This window comes from Takifugu flavidus, chromosome 2 (assembly GCF_003711565.1).
Source record: "Takifugu flavidus isolate HTHZ2018 chromosome 2, ASM371156v2, whole genome shotgun sequence".
Taxonomy (NCBI): Eukaryota; Metazoa; Chordata; class Actinopteri; order Tetraodontiformes; family Tetraodontidae; genus Takifugu; species Takifugu flavidus.
The window spans coordinates 18,615,932-18,631,354 of NC_079521.1; the positions used below are offsets into that span (position 1 = coordinate 18,615,932).

The 15,423-nt window shown below is 49.1% G+C and overlaps 4 protein-coding genes across 4 annotated transcripts; 1 reads left to right on the forward strand and 3 right to left on the reverse strand.

Moving 5' to 3' along the window:
* Positions 1-1,350: 1,350 nt before the first annotated feature.
* On the reverse strand, positions 1,351-4,987 carry LOC130517074 (protein phosphatase 1 regulatory subunit 3E). The gene is given in 2 exon segments (XM_057018681.1): positions 1,351-3,872; positions 3,875-4,987. Coding segments are annotated over 2 exon segments (921 nt in total). The 5' UTR covers positions 4,752-4,987; the 3' UTR covers positions 1,351-3,828.
* Positions 4,988-5,121: 134 nt separating this feature from the next.
* On the forward strand, positions 5,122-6,813 carry LOC130517082 (uncharacterized). Its single transcript, XM_057018694.1, has 2 exons — positions 5,122-5,963; positions 6,081-6,813. The coding sequence occupies exons 1-2, from the start codon at positions 5,739-5,741 to the stop codon at positions 6,768-6,770; spliced, it is 915 nt and encodes a 304-aa protein (XP_056874674.1). The 5' UTR covers positions 5,122-5,738; the 3' UTR covers positions 6,771-6,813.
* atmin (ATM interactor) lies at positions 6,812-11,886 on the reverse strand. Its single transcript, XM_057018633.1, has 4 exons — positions 11,523-11,886; positions 10,564-10,689; positions 10,168-10,367; positions 6,812-10,064 (listed from the first exon to the last, which is right to left on the reverse strand). The coding sequence occupies exons 1-4, from the start codon at positions 11,766-11,768 to the stop codon at positions 8,336-8,338; spliced, it is 2,301 nt and encodes a 766-aa protein (XP_056874613.1). The 5' UTR covers positions 11,769-11,886; the 3' UTR covers positions 6,812-8,335.
* Positions 11,887-12,466: 580 nt separating this feature from the next.
* On the reverse strand, positions 12,467-15,110 carry cenpn (centromere protein N). The gene is made up of 10 exons (XM_057018670.1): positions 14,801-15,110; positions 14,534-14,579; positions 14,406-14,465; positions 14,211-14,284; positions 13,954-14,127; positions 13,775-13,876; positions 13,399-13,453; positions 13,215-13,324; positions 13,014-13,137; positions 12,467-12,850 (listed from the first exon to the last, which is right to left on the reverse strand). The coding sequence occupies exons 1-10, from the start codon at positions 14,969-14,971 to the stop codon at positions 12,762-12,764; spliced, it is 1,005 nt and encodes a 334-aa protein (XP_056874650.1). The 5' UTR covers positions 14,972-15,110; the 3' UTR covers positions 12,467-12,761.
* Between the last annotated feature and the right edge of the window lie 313 nt (positions 15,111-15,423).

Below are 15,423 nucleotides of genomic sequence, written 5' to 3' on the forward strand. Positions count from 1 at the left end.
GTTATTCTTGGACCACAGGGGGTGACCTCTGCCCCCCACCCCCCAACATCCATAAAGAACCCAGCAAGGTAACAGCCACAGCTAAACCAGCAGCAGCGATGGGTGAGATTACGTGTCCATGAATCAGCATCGCGGCGTCTCAACATCGACCCAAAGACCTTTGCCTCGGCCGGCTCGCCGACCATGTGCTCGACTCCCCGCCGAACTCTCTGGGGGCGTTGGCCCCACATGCGTTTTGGTAATCGACCTAATGCAGCAATTTGGTTTCCTTGCACTTACTATTTATAACTATTTGGTTAAAAACCCCAATTTGTTGATTTTAGTGTTTTATTTAGTGTCTGAAGGAAAATGCCACCAAGAAACAGCCATATATTTTGTTAATAACACGAGAGCAGAGTTAATATACACGTAATGACACAGCAGCAGAAGCGGATGGACAGAACATCGTATCTGAAGCACACACACACACACGCGCTGCTGTACCTACACAGGTCTCTCCAAACAGACACACCACACACTCCGGTATCCTAGCAACCTAAACAGACGCCAAGGCTCACTTGGAATGAACTTTGACCCAACAGTCAATGCAGCAGCCGCCATTCAGACGCTGACGGTTTTATCTCGTGGTTGTCGTATGAAGAATGACAATATTCTGTGTGGCGTTCTTTCTTCATCTTTACTTCATTTCTTATTGTTTTAACACTATAAAACTCGGGGTTACAGTTGAATATAGATGAGGGGTTTTCCACTTTTTCTAGGCTACAAACTTTTTTTCATCCATCAACAGCGTGAACCTGGAATTACTTCTAACCTGTTTTACTTCTTTTTTTGACCCAAAAAAATGAAATGTTCGTTAAAACAAATGCTCGCGGGATTTCTTTCCTGTTTGACCAAGCAGTTACTCGACATGGAAATGAATATAGAAGTTGGCCAGCACAAACGTGTGTGTGTGTGTGTGTGTGTGTGTGTGTGTGTGTCGCCAAACGAAGAGCCGAGTCTTGCGTCGCGTCCTGGAGACGCTCTGAAACGGAACCTTCCCCATTTTTTATTTTTCTACAAACGCAACACATAAAAACAAATAAGTAAAAAACACAAATATTCGGAAATTGAACTCGATGTTTCAAGTTTCGGGACTGAAAATAGAATTGATAAGGTTACACGGACCCCGCCCCCGGAGCAATCGAAGCAGGGACGTGTCTGCAGCCGTTCCTCTAATGGCGCCGCCTACCGCGGGGGTGTGTGTGCGTGTTTGTGCGTGTTTGTGTTTGTGTGTGTCTTCACAGATAAGACTCAGCTGAAAGAAGCACGTGATTATTTGTAAGAGCGATGTCTGATTCATTCACCCCTGAGTTTGATCACAAATGCCTTTATTAGCCATTTATTAGCTTTATTAGCCACTCATTAACAAACACAGGTGACATTAGGAACCAGATGTGAAGGAAGGCTTCAGCTTTACATGCAGATGGCAACACTAAAACAGGAGGAGGGCAGTACGCGAGCATCCAGCAGATGTTCTAACAGAAGAGGGACACAAATCCAGCGAGTGTAAAACAATTGCTATAAGTTCCCAGGGAGAGAACAGAGGGGTCGGAGAGGGGAAATGAAGCTCTAACAAAGAGCTTTGCTGTCTGTCAGGAATTACAACTCTGCCCTCTTCCCCCGCTCTTCCTCAAAGTGCATCAGGACCTGCTTCTTCTAGGTCTGCTACATTCATTAGTCGTTCCTGACGAGAATGCCAACGAGCATCAGTCGTCGTCCGTCCGCTCCAGCTGTGAGCCGCCGTCGCCCTCCACACCCGACGCTCATTCTTGCACATCCTGCGTCCTGCCATGAACTCACATTTAGGAAAAGCAGCATCCATCTAACAGCAGGCTTTCACATTCAGGGAAGACTCCATTGTTCACGGTCGGTTGAACCGGTTTGGAGCAAAACTGTCCCAAATACAGGTGCGACCAGTTCGAGCAAGTGTGCTTCTGCAACCAGCGAAGCTTGGGCGCATGTTGCACCTTTAAACTCCGCAGGATCGCCAGCTAGCTCGTATTTCACTGTCCACATCCCTTCGAGATTCTCTTAAACTACTTCAAAATACAGCAAACAGTGACAAGAAGACAGTGGACATAAAACACCAACAGGTTTACACACACATCAACACACAAGTGAGTTCTGAAGCCAAACTGTCGCGAGTTCATTCGATGCACCAATAACAACAGCAGTTACAAACAAGCGCGGCTGCAGATCTGTGCACGTGAAGATAACTGACGGCAAAGCCCGAAACAGTGTGTTTGGTTAAAGGTGCGACCAGCAGAAGAGGCCCGTTGGTATTGATGCATCCCTCTGATCAAACGTGGCGTTAAGGCTGAAGGGACACGGGCAGATAAGAGAGCACTCATCTGACCACGTCACACTGGGCTCCGACCTCCCAGAGGAATGCTGCTCCGTGCACGGCACGGCCTCGACTCGGGCTCGTCCACTCCGACAACCTCGGGTGCTGTGGGAGCAACGAGGTCGAGGACGCTGATGGAGCCGCTCCAACGTGTAAGTGGTTACAGGAATTGTCTTTATCCGGGTCTCTCCCATTAAAACCGATGATGTAAACACAGGAAAGTGGCGGTCGGATTACAGTCAGAGCGGCGGAATGCAAAACATCCTGCGCGTTGGTCCTTGATGTTCCTCAACATCGGGAGCACGTGGGACTCAATAAAAAGATCGACAGCACTGACTTCAACACCTTCGCTCAAGACTGATTACGGGAAACAACAGAGGTGCTCGGGCAGCTGCTGCTGAGGGATAAAAATAGAACCGGTGCGGTCGCCGTGTGGTCACGTGGGGACGGAGGGAACGGCACTATCGTTGCACAGTGTGGATGCAGAAGACACTGACTGCATAGACAACAGCACACAGCTGCATTAGAGAGCACTGGAAGGTGTGTGTGGAGCTTCTGTGTGAAACAACATCAACATCTGACATCGACCTGAAGGAAACCGAGGTAAATCTGAACAGAAGGAAAATACCAACATTACCACGGAGCGTGTATTCAAGCAGATTCTCTAGAAAATAAATATATGTTATCTTCTCGTAGCCCCTGTTCTAAGAACCCTGCGGGACGACAGTCGATCATCTTTGGGTTCTGGCGTCGCCTTCTTACTTTTGCAAAAATATCTTTTACGTTAATACAGCAATATATGAAGTTAAAAAGCAGGATTAGGAATATATTTGAGTCCCCTGGTCTAGAAGTCTACATTACAGCTATGATGGTGCCTTCAGGCCTTTCGTAGAGATACAGCTGCAACATTAATCCTCTGATGCATCTGCGGCTTATTCGAGTTCAGTGAAAATCCGTTACAATTAAATGGAAGACTTCCCAAATCATAGCTTCAAATAAGGCATTTTTGATGGAGACAGCGGGAAATCTGGAATCCGAACTATCTATCACACGGGTTTCCCACAGCGAAGACGTGATGGAGACGTCCTGCGACGTGATTGCACAGCGAACCGATCCTTCCTAAAACCCCAGCGTCATCCCCCCCCCCCCCCGGTTCCCGCAGCACGTTTCCCGTGGAACGTGAATGTTACATAACGCGAACGTGTCCTCCCAAAGGGCACCGGGCTGCACGGAGCCCCGACGTCAAGGCAATGTGTCCAACAGCATCCCGCCAGGCGCCCGCAAAGGGCACCGACCGTGTTCCGACGCTCAGTCTGACCCCATTTGGAGATAAAATGTGGAGGATTTTTTTTTTCTTTTGCCAAACGACAGAACAGAAACGAACAGGCTACTGTCATAGTTAAGGTACACCGGGGTTTGGCTGAGCACGCACGCGCACCACCGTCTCAGATGAAGTGAATCCATCCGTTCTCCCACTCCCGCGGGGGGACAACTTGAACCGGTGACGTCGCACCTTGTAGTTGTTCCCGTTATTGTTGTCCCAGAACTCCTCACCGCCGACACAGTATCTGATGGCGAACTGCAGGGTGCCCCCGCTGTCCAGGTAGGTGGGCGTGACGATCTTAAATCGGAACTTGTCCGTCACCCCGTCGCTGGAGCAGGGCACGTAGGAAGCCAAGCTGTCCATGAACGTTATCCAGTTGTTTAGGGAATAGCGCAAAAACACGCTCTTTTCGAAGGCCAGGTTCAAGACGCGCACGATCCCGGAGAGGCTGAACTCGTCCGTCTCGACGCTCTCCAGCAGCACTTTCACCTCCCTCACACTCTGCTCGAACCCGGGCAGCGTCCCCGGGTTCGTGAACTGCAGCTCCATGAACATGGTCTGCGCGGGGGCGCGGGGGAACTTGGTGTCCATGGTGTTCAGGTGCAGGGGTCCGTTGGAGAGTTTGGCCAGAATGCGCTCCGGGACCTCCGGCTCCTCCGTGTCATCAAAGTGCTTGATCGTGATCAGCTCCAGACCCAAGGAATCGGCGAAGCGGACCTTCTTCTGACTGGTCGGGCTTCTGGTCCTGGAGATCTCCAACTTTGCCCTCTCCGTGGGGGTTGGCAGCGACTTGCACCTCCGGCGCAGGTTGGGACTCTGTGGGGGCTTCAGGAAGGTCTCTCTGCCCCGCGGTCTCTCGTCCACCACCGGCATCTCGATGGGCTCGCAGGTTCCGTTCATCTTTTCGCAGTCGTCACCGTCCTCCAGACGCGGGTTGGCCGCCGCCAGGCTGCCGAACAGCCCGGCTATGCAGCTGTAGTTCCTGGGCAGGCAGCTCTTCGGAGGCAGCATGGTGGCGGATGTGCGCGGGGACTCTGCTTCCATCCAACGCCGCACTGCAGAACGAGTGGTCGTGATGGCAAAAGACCGGCGCGAGGAGAAGGAGCGCGGTGTCAGGTGTCCGCGAGCCCCTCCGCCGATAGGCGCTGCGCTTGCGTCACGGAGCTGACACCCTGCTGCTCTGGACCAATAAACCGAGGCGAGGACGTCTGCCAGCAAAAACGCCACTTTTCTCCACCCAGATCTTCACCTTTTTATTCAAGTGTATTCACGGGATCCAGAGCGCGGCGGACATGCGGGTGATCCGGTGCTGGATCCTCTCCCGCGCCTGAAGCGCCGCCTCATGTCTACGTGCGGATCTGAACGTTGCACCTCCGGAAGATGGTTCCCTCGTTTGGACGCGACTGACGCGCTGGTTCCCGCGTCGGACTGTTTGGACGCACTTAAACAGCAAACGCAACGATTATTAAAGACATTTATAATGAAAATGTTGCACGAATCAGTCAAACACGAGCCACAGTTCCACTTTATTTAAATATTTATTAAATTATGAAGGAATTGCTGCTTGTGCTTTTCTGTTCTATGTAGTCTTTTTTTTTTTAAAGAAACATTTTATAGAGAAGTGAGTATTTGTGCAACTGAAATATTTCGTCAATAAAGTTTGTCCGGCCTCTCATTTCTACGTCACCGTTTCCGGTGCGGCCTCTAGCGGTTGCCATGGCGACCGAGTATATACTCTGAAGACGTTCGGCGCTTCTACAACGAGAAGGTAAACTATGGCAACTAAAGGAGGCAAAAACTCCAACACAGCTAAAGCCAGCTCACGGGAAACTGCAGGATTAAGAAAATTCCTCTAGTTTTTAGGACGTTTCAGCAAAAAGCTTCTTCAGTTCTGAATAAACAGGCAGGAATTTTTAAAGGGATCCTCCGGGTCATCATGTGATGCTGCATCTTTCTGGGGAGGGAGCATCATTGGAAGCGAAATAATGAGGACATCTTTTTGTGGTAAAACTATTATAAACCAAGGAGAGCATGATTCAACAGTCTAAGAGCAAAGGTCCCATGGCGGCGGTGGAAGCGGGTGAGACCACTGTGAGGGGGTCAGAAGAACTTCCAGCTGCTGAGGAGGCAGCAGAGCAGCTGTATGAGAGTCCAGGCAGGAGACACGTGGACGCTCTGCTGGATATCAGTGAGGAGGAGTTGTTGAGGGACCTGGAGCCGCTGGAATATTGTTGCTCCAGCAGCTGGGACGAAGCCGTGAGTATTTAACATGGTAGTGCCCGTGTTCTGGTCAATATCCCGACCAGTATTTATGAGGATCCTCCACTGCCACCCTTTACTTTTGCTGATGACTTCCCACTACTCTCCCGGCAGGTCCGAGGATGGGCCCGAGCCGCCCCGCTGAGCTGCGTCCTTGTGACCCAGAACTGCAAGAAACCGAAACAAAAGGATTGTGCTGAGCCACCGCTTCCTAACGCAGAGGGTTCGGCTTCCAATAACACACCGGACCAGTTAAACCAGCACGCAGGGTGCCGCCGCCGCGCCTCCAGCACGGGCCCTGTGCAGAGCGAGGCCTCGCCGCCGCCCGTCATCAGGGCGGTCCAGAAGAGCCCACCAGCTGACCTCGGCCAGGCTCCAGTAAAGACCAGGCCCGCTAAGATCCAAAGACCCAGCCACACCACCAACACGGTGGTTCCCATTAGACACTTTACATTTTTGCCTCCGATTGTCTACCCACACCTGCGTCGTCCGATACCTGGCAGCGGCGCCAAGGCTCCAGACGACCGGGTCGCAGAAGACGCCAGTTTAATATTCGACAGGAAAAGCAGGATGCGCGGAAGAGCGGGCGCTCTCCACCCAGAACCGCCCGCAGGCGTGCGTCAGAACAGCCCCTGCTTGTTCCGTGCCATCAGTGGCTCCGCCCACAACAGGTACCTGATGGCTGGAGGCTCGGAAGGCAACAGCGCCCAGCGCAGGAGACTCCCGGGGAAGAACGACCTGCCCTTCGGAGGAGCGGCGACCCGGGAGAATCCCAGCAAGACTGTGTGTGCTGTGAACCTTTGAGCCTAAAGAAATCCATGGCGATTAAAAATGAGCGGCGAACACACGTTCCAGTAGTTTATTAATGACATGTATCATGTTTCACCCAAAGGTCAAGGCAGCCATGAACGCTACACACAGGCAGCAACTCAAATGATCCTAAAACAGATATTTAGTGCTGGAGAAACACCTGCATGCAGTTACAGAAGAGAAAATAAAGCACGGCACTAAAAAGGCTTTACAAGGTTCTGCTCGGAGCTCCTTCCCCTCTACGGGCTCGCCACGGCCGGGAGGAGGGGTCGCAACTTTTCTGAAATGAATTAGTGTCAACGTCAACAACTGAAGCAAGCGATCCATTAAGGGTTCGGGAATTGTGCAAGACAGTCGGGCATGTTGTTCTGTACATTCTTCAGTTTTTTACAACATATTCCAACGGGCGTTTTAGCATCTGTCTGTTAAAAAGATAAATATGACAAACAGATTCTCTTCCATGTATTAAAGTGAGTAAATCCTGTCTAGAGGGACTGAAGGAGGATTCAAATAAATACACATCAGACGTGCGACGGAACGGGAAGATCTCGTTTCTGAAAACTCAAGACACTATTATCCTGCAAATAATTAGAAAGCAGCAAACGGGAACTGAAGCCAATACTCGGATTAAGGCAACAACATGGAACCAACGAGCGAAGGTTCTTCAGTGAAAAGGGGGTGTCGTGTGCACGTGGAGCGTCGTGTGCACGTGGAGCCTTTGCTCGGTGAGGTAACTCAGTGCAAGGGAACTCAGACGAGAACAAAAACTTCAGTCAGCTGAGAAAACAATACTGGCTCTGGTGGACTGGAGAAGCCGACCGGAATCCTGCAGTCGGAGTTTGTTTCTATACAGTAACACTGGCTTCAGGAGGGCGAATAAATAAACCAGACGGGGAGGGAAGAGTCCGTGCTGAGACTAAACTGGACGGGGCGGAACGTCAGACACACCACCACCGTCTCCTTCAGCCGAGGCTAAAACCTCACGCGTCTCCCTGCTGATCCACATCACGACCTCCAAGGGTTCGAGTTGTTATTGGGAGACGATCGCCGTGATGCTGCTGACGCACTCCTGCTCTAATCAGGGGGATGAAGGCGTCTCGTCATTTAGAGACAGTTGTGCAAATCTAACGGTGGCGTCCCTTTTCCTTCAAGAACAAAAACGTAAGACTAAACAGTGAAAACAAGTCCCGGTGGTTCCACACCGGAATATCGGAGTAAACCGGCGTTTCAGACACGACACAGACAACATTTCATGTGCAAATAAATATGTAAACTGTCACAATAAGTAAGAGATCTTGCCCACGGAGCTAATAAAGTGCGACGGAGCCAACACGCGGAGAGGCTCTGGACTTGTACTTTGATTGGAATGCTCATTGAAATGTTCCCACCACGCCGGTTCTGTCCTGCCAGGTAGACGGAAAAGTCCTGGGATCCCACTCTTATGTGTGAAAGGGATTTCTGCCTGGCAGGACAGCAAGCGCGGCTGGACTGTGGCCCTCTGGGACGGGGCCCAACAGGCACCGGGGAGACTCCACTGTGAGCTGTGTCTCGACGCGTCTTTAGCGGTTCGGTTTCTCCGGGTGCTGAAAGAGGGCGCAAAGCTCCTCGCACGTTTGGGTCTCCACGGAGCTGAAATGGGACACGACATTCCAGGCCAGGTCTGCGGACAGGAAGTCGTCCACCGCGGTTTGCGTTTCGTTGCTGGTCAGGAAGAGGTGTCCCAGTCCCTCCGCGTGGCTGGTCACAGTCTGCGTCTCGGCGCTGCTCGACGGCCGCGTGGGCTCGCCCTGACCCGGGGCCGTCTGAGCCGGGAGGCCGGCGGCGAAGGACGGGAGATCCGTCTGCGTTTCAGTGTGCGAGGACTCGGTGCTGATGGAAAAGCTCGGGTGACGCAGGATGCTGCTCAGGGGCACGTGTGTCCCAGGGCTCAGCAGGAAATTAAGATCCGTCTGAGTTTGGATGTCGAACAGCTCCAGATCGCTGGCTTGCGTGCGACTCTGGCCGACATCATCCATCAGGAGGAAATCTGTTTGGGTTTGGATGTCCAGAGATTCCAGCGGCGCGTCGCCACTAAGTCCTGCCAGCTCGCTCTCCTCCGTCTGCGTGTGGATGTGCACGGCATTGAGGAAGTCCTCAAAGTCAAAGTCAATGCCCTGGGGCTGCTCCGGCTCGGAGGCCAGGCCCGAGGCGGCCTGAGCGAGCACCTGGTGGCCCGACATGCTGTCGGAGAGGATGTTTTCAAGGTCATTCAACAAGGTCATCGTCTTGGTCTGGTTGTCTGCCGCGTTGTTGGAGTTGAGCTCGTCCGTCCTCACCCCGAAGCACATGTCCCCCGTCGTCTTGGAGTCCTCGTACATACCTGCGGTGGACTCGAGGGCCACGCCCACCTCCAACGCAGTCTGGGTGGAGACGCTGAGGGTGTCCCCGCCGAACAAGTCGGAACACATGATAGGCTGATCTTGAGCGCTCGCCTCCGTCTTGGGAGTGACGACGGCCGTCTGCGTTTGCCGTGTTTGGTGGGGGGGTGCTGGGGAAGCGGAACAGGGAATCTGGCTCATGTGCCGGTCGGTCTGGGCCCCAATAGAGGACATGGCTTTGAGCTGGGAGGACCAGGTCTGGGTTTCCACACTGACCGGCAGAAGGATCTGGGCACTCACGCTGATGTCCGTCTGGGAGCACGACGACACCGAGGACTCGCCAACTGAACACAGGCTTAGCCCCTCCCCCGCGCCTGCCCCGGCGGGCATTTTCGACAGGTAGGACTTGTCCGTCTGAATGGTGGCCGAGGTGCTTCTTCCACGCTGCAGTGGCGGGTTGCCTGCATCATCTAATCCTGCGGGGTCCAGGTTGGCCTGCACCCCTGTGCTAACGGGCCCCAGGTTGGGGTGGGAGGTAGGCGAGATGGCCTTGGCGTCCAGCTGTGTTCCGACCGCTCCCGCGGTTTGTGGGAGCAGGTGAAGTGTGCCGACGGAGCCGTGGGGGTCCACCGCTAACAGCACAGAGCTCAGAGCCCCCCGGTCCATCGAGGGGAGCAGGACGGGCAGGTGGGCCAGCTGCATCACAGGGACACTGACCAGAGCAATTTTAGGCTTGGGGAGGAGCAACTTCTGAAAGGCTTTACTTGTGTTGGAGTTGGGATTGACCGCGTCCGAGACCTGAATCGCTGCTTCCGAGGCAAAAGCAGCGTCTGCCGCCTCTTTGCTGGTCGTGTTGTGTCCGGTCGGCTCGTCGGCCCTTTGGGAAGCACTCAGCATTTGCTCCATCTTTCTCTTTTTGACTGGAGGGAACCTGTGCAGAAACACAAGAGTCCACTCTCAAAATTCTAATCTTTCCGGTTTTAAATTAAAAAAACAGCAGTCGTCACTTCTCGGAGCCGTGCACGTGCGCATACCTGTGTTCCGTGGGGATCTCGTGACCTGTCCTGTAGATGTGCGACAGCAGGGCGGCTCTGCTGGCGTAGGGGCAGCCACAGGTGCACTGGTAGGTCTTCCCACAGTTTTCTACGTGTCTCCTCAGGTCCCACTCGGTGCTGTAGCCGTTGCTGCACTTGAAACATTTGTGTTTCTTCTCTGCGTGCATCTTCATGAAATGCTTCAAGGGAACAGATGGAGAGAATAAAGTTAAACCTCCTGAAATGCCAGACAGGAAGTTTTGAGTTTTACATCTTTCAGATGTACCAGAGTTTCAGATGTACCAGAAGGCTGCAGGCGGTGGGACGAGATAACTGGTATTGATTCACTGGGAACCTAACACTACAATAACAGGTGAAAACCATTCCAATGCTTACTTGTTTAACCAGGGAGAATTGGGAGAAGGGTCTATTAGGTCCCCTTGGACAACCCTCGATGGGACAGCAGTAAAGCTTCTGTGATCCTTTCATGACCTTCCGGACTGTGGGATTTACTATTCCGTCCTGAAGATGACAGAAAAGCTCAGAAAGGACCCAGCGGACATGTTAGCCACACTCATGCACCGTTGACTACTGGTATGATGAGAATTTCCAGTTGACCATAAACATTGTGGTTTCAAGGACCTTTGCTACTCGGAGAGGAGGACGGGACAGGAAGACGGCTACAAAAGCCCCGTTCACTTACTCAGAAAAAGACTGAGAAAACAAAACACAGTGAACCGACTGTTACGATGGGAAAAGCACATCAACAAAATGCTGTACATCCAACCCACATTCACATTCCTGAATAAGCAGATGAAGCAGGGGAGAAAGAGGTGTTCTTACATTCCCCAAGTGTACATTAATTCTATGCATAACCACAGTTTCCTACAGTCAGAATCAGCCCTTCAATGCATCATTTGTGATGGCTGCAGTAGGGAAGGCCTTGGACCTCTAAGATCTTTACATTTATTGATATTTTTAGCTGTAATAAAAAGTACATACTGGCTGAGAAACACTCCAAATGAATATAATAGCCTATGCTTAGTGATAAGGCCTGAAAGTTGGTTGCTTCAAAGAACTTCACACATTTAACAATGTTAAAAAAGGAGCTTCTTCTACAACATCACAAAGGACAGAATTTTCTTTATTCAAAAGGATAAAACGGTGATTCGGGCCCTGCAGTTGATCTCGGACCGTAACTTAGATGCAGCTGCCATCAAACATCTCAAATATTCCCGAATATAATTCTCCCGATGTGACGTGAACGCGGATGTTACGTTAGCTCCGCCGAGTTCGGTGGAAACGGACTCACTACTTTAGGACCACGTGATAACTGATCACCTTTTTTTTTTTACCTTAATTCTGTGTGACTTCACAAGATGCATGTTGAGCGCGGGCGTGTTGGGGAGAATCTTGCCGCATCCTTCCACGGTGCAGAGGATGTTGGTCCTCACTTCTTTGGTCAGCTCGGTGATGGAGGGCTTTATTATTTCCCGTGACTGCGACACTTCGCGACACTTGGCGCCGCCGGGGGCCGCGCTGCCCCGGTTGTTCGCCTTGCCCCCCGCAGAGGACGCCGTGTTTCTCTGTTGACAGGCCATCCTACGTTGGACAGCAGCAGCACTGAATTAGCGATAGCGAAACATTCCCAAGTGTCACGCCAAGCTCGCCTAAAAGGCTGCTCTGCTGCCCTCCGACTACGCCACTTCCGCCCAAGGTGCGTAATATCCGGTAAAACGTGTTTCCGTTTTTCAAAATAATGTACTTCAGATAAGAAGTATTTCAAGAATCCTTGCTGTCTAACAAGCCTTAATAGATATTTTTGGGTTATACTGTTTTTACCTCTGCCACGTGACAGCCGGCGTTTATTTTCTTATTGCTGACTTAGCAAAATAACTAAAAAAGGTTTTGAATGGAATTTAACGAACTTTTCAAGAACATCACTTCACAAAGTGAAGGCATTCGAAGTCATTGGGGTCAGGGAAATGATCTGTTCTATTATTGTAACCATTGGGTTCAAGAAACACAATTTTTTAAGGATAAGCAACCCGACTGCCTTTTTTTTTTTTAAATGTTACTATTATTGTCATTTTCTTTGAGGAAAACATGGTTGAACTGAGTTTTGTTTTATTAAATGTTAAAAGTGATTCTGGCTTTATTGTGTTAACCAGTAGTGATTTTTAACCCTCCCAGAGGTTGGGAACATCTGGGGTCATGAGGTGAAAGACACTAGATGTTGTGTGCAGCTTAAAGACTTGGTCAAGTTCAGTGGAAACATGAGAGGAAAACCACCAGAATATCTGTCCTAATAATCTGTATAATCGAAAATTTAATCAATCTACAGTATAAAATTGAAAAGTTACAAAACGCAAGACATTTAAAAACTGTAACTAGTAAGATCTGTAAAAAAACAGAAAAATTAGATCACACTAAGCTTTGGCTAAATACACATAGTATAAATAGTACAAATAGAAGCACAGAGAAACATAACAAACCAAATTAAAGAGGAACTGTTCCCTTTCAAAAGGAAGTGAATAAAGAATAAAATCATTAAAACAAAACAGGGAGGTTGTTTGTTAAGAAGCAGCAACACATCAGGGGCCATTATCAGTGATGACAAAATGATTTCTTCCTTTCTGGAGGATCGAGGAGAGCAGAGGTGTGACAGGTGTGGAGGCAATTCCTGCAAAGATAAAAAGAATATGGATGTAATTAGTTAATAAAAGGTCATTTCGTTTTAGTGCACGACGCGCCCTCTTGTGGTGGTTTAGAACATTCCCACATTTACCGACAGGAATCTTCCTGAAAAGGTTCTTTTGTATCTGTGGCTCAGAAATGAGTCAAACCTGAGGAAGCACAGTGCCTGAAGGACTCCAGGAGGTTGCTGCTGGAAAATTTCACAAAACATCTGAAAGGCTCCTCACATTCCATCATGGATTTGTTGGCATTGTCTTTGAATTTTGTCTCCAGCTGAGGAAAAACACAAAGACTTGAATTTCTTTCTGCAATATCCCAACATAAATGTTTAGGAAGACAAAAGCGGGCACCTTGTAAACGGCAGACTGAAGCTCGGGCAACGCCCCACAACCAAAGGCCTCAGAGGCCATGTGCACTCGAGCGGCTGCAAGTTGTGACTGTTCTCTGTCGATACGCACATCTGTAAATGCAGGAGAATTAATTCCAACAAGAAATCCAGTTAAATAAAGTTAAGATGATTAGAAATAATATTACTCGAGACAGGTTGCTGCACCGCGGCAAGTGTGCAGGGGAACGCCGTCGGAAACACCTGAGAAATAATAAAGACAATACAATAAAGAGTATATGCAGCACTTCTATGTATCTCACTCATTCAGTAAACAAAAACATAATCTAGGAAGTGGATATGTGAAATGTATAGCTGAATTACAGTAGCTCCTTTCATCCGAAAATCGCTTTATTGGACACGACATTATCAGACTCAGAGACTCAAGTTCAAATAGTGAACTAGTGATACCGATACGGTGCGAAGGTTATGGGCATTTCACGGATTTCCATTTTGTTCCGTTATCTATATGTATAATACTACAGTTAATAACCTTTAAAGCACGAGAGGCTCAGAATGACCGACCTGCTGATACTGCCTCATTAGCACATCCCTCAGGGCGTCGAGGTTCCGTCCATGGAGGTTAGCATCCTTGATCGCCTGATATCTCGTGGCCAGAACCAAGGCCTGAAATGATCAAGAACATTATTGCGATATGAAGACAACAACTGGGTAGGTGTAGGAACAGCAAAGAAACAAATCACCTGACACAGCAGTTTTTTCTTCTTTAAATTCAGCCCAGTGATGAAAACATAAGGGGTTTGAAGATGGTGCACCACGTATGCTGGTTTGAAATGGTTGGGCTCGGAGAAGTGGTCTCCCCATGCAATTCGGATCCAAATCGCTTCATCTGAGTGCTTCTTTATTTTGACGGACACCTAATAATGAGTGGTTGGTGACATAAGGAGCGTTCTGAATGATGCGTCCATTGGGTTTATACAAGTACATACGTTGAACTTACCGGTTTGACCAGCTCCCGGAGATGAGCTTTAAATTGCTCTTTGAACTGAGTCAGCTCTACAAAATGCACGTCATCTTTAAGACAGAGAAACACAAAGATGTACAAGAGAAATAAACTGCATGGGTTAATCAAACTCTCCAAAATTAGCAAATACACCAGCTGTTTTGTAATTTAAGAATCCGAAATTTAATAAACCTTCAGGCTCCAGGAGCTGGTAGGCATTCCATATCCCCAGGCTTGGATTGTCAATTACATCTTTAAAAGGGACACAAGAACCACTTATTATCACAATTCTTAGGAATGTGAAAAGAATAAGAACTTACGTGTCATCTCCAGTTCTGTGATATGTTTAACAGTCCAGCCATTTTCCTGAAAAACAACGACACCAAAGTGAGCTAAATCAGAAATACATGGTTCACCACGACAAAAATAATATATTTTATATATGTTGAGCTGCACTGAAGTTGTATTTTCATTCGATTCAACTACATCTGCAGAGACAGGAGACGGGCTTTTACTCAACAATAGCGACCGCTCACCACAAAGAACAAACTGCATTAACATATCTTCTGCTTTAAAACAACACATACCTCAAAAATAGCCACTAATTTTTCTGTTAAAGCCAATTTCGGTTGCGTAAAATCCAGGGATTGCCGCTGTGGCGCAGTTAAGCGGCCCCATTTTTCGAGCGTCGTTCTCAGCATTCGAGCTGGTATCCGTCTTATGACTCGCTGTAATAAACGTTTTTTGGAGCTGTCCATTCTTTTAAAAATAATAATAAAACAACCTCGTTTAAAACTAAACTTATTTAAAATATTTTTCGTACACGTTCCGCCCACATTCACACTAGAAACGGTGTCCAGAAAATCCAAACAAACCGCCCGTGACGAGGCGCTCAAACCAACCAATCATGATGAGAGGAGAAGCAGCTAAAATGTCGCATCGCGCCCCCTCTCGTCCCGGAGTGGAATTACACCCGTAATATCGCTCCCGCCGCACTTTTGAGATATGTAGAACAATATTAAAAATATTAATTCATTCACATAGGTTGTACACATGTTTTATAAAATCACACAAAATAACATCTGTCAAAATCAGAGCTTTTGTAGTAGATTCACAACTCAGATATTTCCATTTGAACTTATGTAAATTCATGGGAAAATGAGCATCAACATTTACGCATCCTAAAAAGAAGTGTTGGTATTAGGAATTA

What these genes read in the sequence shown, in the direction of transcription:
- LOC130517082 (XM_057018694.1), top strand. Translation starts at nt 5,739, where the DNA reads ATGATTCAACAGTCTAAGAGCAAAGGTCCCATGGCGGCGGTGGAAGCG. An exon ending in CCAGCAGCTGGGACGAAGCC is followed by an intron (nt 5,964 to 6,080) that starts GTGAGTATTTAA and finishes CTCTCCCGGCAG; the next exon opens with GTCCGAGGATGGGCCCGAGC.
- atmin (XM_057018633.1), bottom strand. Translation starts at nt 11,768, where the DNA reads ATGGCCTGTCAACAGAGAAACACGGCGTCCTCTGCGGGGGGCAAGGCG. An exon ending in TGAAGTCACACAGAATTAAG is followed by an intron (nt 10,690 to 11,522) that starts GTAAAAAAAAAA and finishes TGTCATCTTCAG; the next exon opens with GACGGAATAGTAAATCCCAC. An exon ending in AATTCTCCCTGGTTAAACAA is followed by an intron (nt 10,368 to 10,563) that starts GTAAGCATTGGA and finishes GTTCCCTTGAAG; the next exon opens with CATTTCATGAAGATGCACGC.
- cenpn (XM_057018670.1), bottom strand. Translation starts at nt 14,971, where the DNA reads ATGGACAGCTCCAAAAAACGTTTATTACAGCGAGTCATAAGACGGATA. An exon ending in GGTGCAGCAACCTGTCTCGA is followed by an intron (nt 13,325 to 13,398) that starts GTAATATTATTT and finishes CTGCATTTACAG; the next exon opens with ATGTGCGTATCGACAGAGAA. An exon ending in CAGGCACTGTGCTTCCTCAG is followed by an intron (nt 12,851 to 13,013) that starts GTTTGACTCATT and finishes TTATCTTTGCAG; the next exon opens with GAATTGCCTCCACACCTGTC.